This window comes from Penaeus chinensis, chromosome 2 (assembly GCF_019202785.1).
Source record: "Penaeus chinensis breed Huanghai No. 1 chromosome 2, ASM1920278v2, whole genome shotgun sequence".
NCBI lineage: Eukaryota > Metazoa > Arthropoda > Malacostraca > Decapoda > Penaeidae > Penaeus > Penaeus chinensis.
Window position 1 is genome coordinate 27,432,085 of NC_061820.1, and position 5,000 is coordinate 27,437,084.

Genomic DNA, 5,000 nt, shown 5'->3' on the forward strand with positions numbered 1-5,000 from the left:
TTGTACATGATAATTGTAAAGAAGTGTCTCTTGAGTGTAAAGAAGTCCGGGTTGTGTATCATGGGTGTAAAGAATTAGGTCATGGGTATTTTGGGTGTAAAATATTGTGTCTTGTGTATTATAAACATTAATTTTAAGAATCGGAAAACAACGTGGCATGCTGTGGCATAATCGGCTGGTGTGTGGTATAGCACGGAAAATCAGCATAACGAGATGTTATGTCTTTTAAGTTTGTGATATATTACGTGGTTTACCTTTTAAACCACATTTGATTATGCAAAGAAATGTGCCAATTATACACCATAAATCAAAAGTTAAAAAAAATGGACCAAGGCGATAACGTACCCAACATGGCGACGGGGAAGTGGATGAGATAGAGATCCACATAGGAGAGTTTCAAGCGTTCCAGTGAGCGAAGCATCCACGCCTCCACTTTGCTCTCATGGAGGCCGGTCGGTGGAAGCTGCGGGAGATCAAGGAAAAGTCTTGTGATTTCCGATATGCGTTTAGATCATCAATAGTATGTACGGTTATATAACGACTACATAAACAGAAACTGACACTCATGCATGTATACAAAGGAGGGGCGCACACTCATACATACAGACAAAAAACAAATACACAAAGACATGCGATACCCCCTTCCCTCTTACCACAAACAAACATAAAGGAATCCCCATCCTCAGTCTTATTCACAAACGCGCATACGTTTCGCACAAACATCCTCCCCTTCTCTCCCTGATATTCACAAACCGAAACAAACAAAGACATCTTAATACTCATCTCCTCTCATTCTTCTTCCCTTCTTTCATGCCCCTCCCTCCTCTCTTATGCCCCCCCCCCCTCCCTCTTTCATACCTCTCCACTTCCTCTATCATGCCCCCATCCTCTCTCATGCCCTCCCTCCCCCTCCCCCTTTTTTACCTTCGTCATTCTTCCCCCCCCCCCTCACTAGCGCCGCCGCTCCCTATGCCTACATCTCCACTCTCTCCTTCGCCTCCCCCGTCAGTGCACCCTCTTTACCCTCGCTTTCTTACCTTACCATTACATTGCTCCCTTTGCCCATCCTCCCCTTTCCTTCGTCCTAATTGGACCCTCGCTTTCTCCCGCACTCTGCTTCACCCCTTCCTCGCCCCTCCCTCCTTCCCTTCCTCGCCCTTGCCTTCACCCCTTACCTCGCCCTTCCCTCCTCCCCTTCCTCGCCCTCCCTCAACCCTTTTTCACCTCTCCTTCACCTCTTACCTCGCCCTTCCCTCCTCCCCTTCCTCGCCCCTCCCTCCTTCCCTACCTCAACCTTCCCTCCTCCCCTTCCTCGCCCCTCCCTCCTTCCCTACCTCGCCCTTCCCTCCTCCCCTTCCCCGCCCCTCCCTCCTCCCCTTCCTCGCCCTCCCTCAACCCTTCCTCACCTCCCCTTCACCTCTTACCTCGCCCTTCCTTTCTCCCCTTCCTCGTCCCTCCCTCCTTCCCTACTTCGCCCTTCCCTCCTTACCTTCGTGGTCACAAACACCTCCTCCCGCTTGAGCTTTCCTGCCGAGATCCACTCGCCCAGGACGCTCCCGATGACGTGCTCGTTCCGGTAGAAGGCGGCCGTGTCGAGGTGCCGGAAGCCGCACTCCAGCCCGGCGCCGATCGCTCGCCCGGCCTCTGCGTCTGACATCTGGGGGGGCGGGTATTTCGGCGGGCGGGTGGGGTTGGGGTTGGGGGGGGTAGCGGATGTTTGGGTTAGTCTGGGAGGGGGCGTGTTTTTTTTTTTTCTTTGAGTGTGTGTATTTGTGTGTGTGTGTGTGTGTGTGTGTGTGTGTGTGTGTGTGTGTGTGTGTGTGTGTGTGTGTGTGTGTGTGTGTGTGTGTGTGTGTGTGTGTGCGTGTGTGTGTGTGTGTGTGTGTGTGTGCGTGTATTTGCGTGTGTGTGTGTGTGTATGCGTGGACATATAGACATACCTATATTTATAACTTATACATGACTTCAATTAGCGTACCATAAAAGATATTGTGCTATTACGAAATTCACTAAAATAAAGTTATTTCTTTCATTAAGTATTTCTTGTCAATGCTCGATTCTAAAACTTTTTTCGTTAATATTGCAAAGGTGAAGTTTTCAAGTCTCGTTAATATTGCAAAACTGATTTTTATTTCCCTTCTGCTGGTTTGAAAATTTTAGATATTCTATGGCAAAAACAATATTCTTTGTATTACATATTTTTAAAAAGAAAATAACTATTGACAGAAAAGAGGAAGATAAGAAATAAAATCGATGAAGAATGAGGAGAAGGAGGATGAAGAAGAGGAAGAGGATGACAAAAGTGGAAGAATAGGAGGAGAAAGAGAAGGAGGAAGAGGGGGAAAGGAGAAGGAAGAGGAAGATAAGAAGGAGGAAGAAGAGTAAGAAAAGAAGGTGACTGAGAATGAGTTGGAAGAGGAGGAGGAGGAGGAGGAGGAGGAGGAGGAGGAGGAGGAGGAGGAGGAGTAGGAGGAGGAGGAGGAGGAGGAGGAGAGGAGGAGGAGGAGGAGGAGGAAGAAAAGGAGGAAGAGGAGTGATAGTGATAATGATATTAAAAAAAATAATAATAATAACAACAACAACAATAATAATATAATATGATGATGATGATACTGATGACGACATTGATGATGATGAAGATAATAAATGATAATGATAATAATGCAAAGAAGAAAAAGTACAAACAAACAAAAAGAGCACCATTACCTGGGTCAGTGGTCCCAGGCTGCCGGTACCAAACCCCAACAAAGGAATTCGTGACCCTGAGTTAAGACTCAATGAAGTCATGTCCCCCATGGTTGTTAGGCCTATAAGCTGTTTTGGAAATCCTGTAAAGCAAAACAAAATATTAGAAAGTTATAATGAAGTGTACTTTATATCATGGTTTTAGCATATATATTAGAGAACGGCCGAGGGAAAGTATATGTACACGTGGAATAATATAGAATGTTATATTATAATATGTGCATACATATCGACGATGTAACTGATGAAAATAAAGGGATGGTGTATATAAATTGAAAAATTATACCAAAGGAGATCACATCATTAGAAGTACATGCCACAATTAATCATAACAGAAAAAAAAAAAAAAAAAAATATATATATATATATATATATATATATATATATATATATATATATATATATATAGCAACAACTTTACCTGAATTGTCGAGCACACGTTTGTTGCTGCTGTGCTGTCTGATGCAATTCAAGATCACCACTGGTGTAGAAGTTAAGTTTTTTGTCTGGTGGTACTTGGCAACATGACTGTCCTTGAGACTGGTAGCCTGTTATGCTTTATTGTCAATATCGAAAATGATGTTGTGTTTCAAAGGTTATACACATGTTTCATTACCCGTATTGGTTTATATAATGTTTCGATTAAAGTAAAAAAAAGTGATTTAATGTTATTCTGTAATTGAATTTGTCGATTTCGAGCCTTGTTTGTTTTTTGTCGAACGAAGGGGGTATCTGCGACCTGTAGCATGTGGAATATACATAATCTGAGTCTCTCTCTCTCTCTCTCTCTCTCTCTCTCTCTCTCTCTCTCTCTCTCTCTCTCTCTCTCTCTCTCTCTCTCTGTGTTTGTATGTGTGTTAACATGTCAATATTTATGTATCTATATATACCAGTCTACATGCCTAGTCTATTTAGCAATCTATCTATCTATCTCCATATATAGGGTTAGATGGATAAATGTAGATATGGATATACAATATAGCCATCTACATAAATCCATTTGTACACAATTTCACCATCACTGAACAAAACACGCTTAATGTTTTAATACACGGCCGGAAAAAATGAATCTAGATACGTGCTTGTTCTCTAATACTAGAGACGAAAAATATTTGTTGGTATGAACAGTCATCATGGAAATGAAATTTAATTCATAGCAATTATACTTGTAATATGTACTTGGATCATCCGATTGTAAGTGTGGTCAAGCGCATTAATATTATCTATTTTCTAATAACGTGCAACAATTTAGATGTGATACAAATTGCAATAGTTAATGAGGCGATTTTTATAACTGTTATTATATAATGTGTTTGTATTTTTTTCATGATAAGGATTACATAATTATTTTAGTATGTAATATTAAAATATTATTTCTTTTCATAATATGCAAATTTTATGTAACTAACATAAAAGACCTAATCATTTATTTAATTGCACATGTATAGTATTTAATACATTTACTAGAAAGCTGTACAAAAAACTACCCCCCCCCCCCCACACACACACACGCCGTGACAGCTCTGTCGTAGAAAACCGTAAACGTCTGAGATTCACAGGAGGTCCCGAGGTCGAAGCAGGATACGAAACAAGACGGCCAGTGTGTAATCGAATGGGGATGGACACGTAGCGGTTAGGATGATGTAAGATAGAAGTTTCAAAACCAAGGTAAAAACGTATATAATGGAATATTATGTGTCAAAAATAATACATATGATGATGCCTGTAAAGAATCTCTGTTGTTGAGATTCGTAGGTGATCTAATGAAATTTGTAAAATGGCAGCGCGGCCCAGAACATATCCTTGCCTTTAACCCTTATATTACGTCCTTATAAGAAGAGGCGGGTAGCGTAATATTACGTCCAAGGCTCAGGAAGGTGGAATTTGGCCCACCTGTAAGAGTCGCCTCACCACTCCATGCTCGCCGTTTAAGGTTAAGATTATACACTGCTGTCACTCGTCACTTGAAGAACGAAACACACTAAGGACCCCCGATCCCTCCCACGGCACGAGCGCTCGCTGTGACTTCCCGCTTGAGACTTCCTTCTGTCTTGACTTCTTACTCTCCCTCACTCTTACCTTTCAACACAGCTGGAAGTCCTGGTGTCGAGAAGGACGCGGTGTGCATTTTGGGCCACATGACCTCTACGGTCTGTTGAAATGGCGAGAGGCCCGACCAAGTAAATACTCATATGTATCATCTATATCATCTATAGCTAAAAAGGTTTTATGGGGTAAAGATGCAACGTGTGTGT

At 42.2% G+C, this 5,000-nt stretch overlaps 1 protein-coding gene across 1 annotated transcript in view; it reads right to left on the minus strand.

The window, feature by feature from the left end:
* LOC125034542 (aldo-keto reductase family 1 member A1-like) overlaps positions 1–5,000 on the minus strand; it is a 34,746-nt gene that overhangs the window by 15,560 nt on the left and 14,186 nt on the right. The window contains exons 3-8 of the mRNA XM_047626420.1: positions 4,825–4,897; positions 3,824–3,840; positions 3,167–3,293; positions 2,707–2,828; positions 1,490–1,657; positions 346–463 (exon numbers count right to left, since the gene is read on the minus strand). Of these exons, the coding sequence (XP_047482376.1) occupies positions 346–463; positions 1,490–1,657; positions 2,707–2,828; positions 3,167–3,293; positions 3,824–3,840; positions 4,825–4,897 (625 nt within the window). The remainder of the gene's footprint in view (positions 1–345; positions 464–1,489; positions 1,658–2,706; positions 2,829–3,166; positions 3,294–3,823; positions 3,841–4,824; positions 4,898–5,000) is intronic.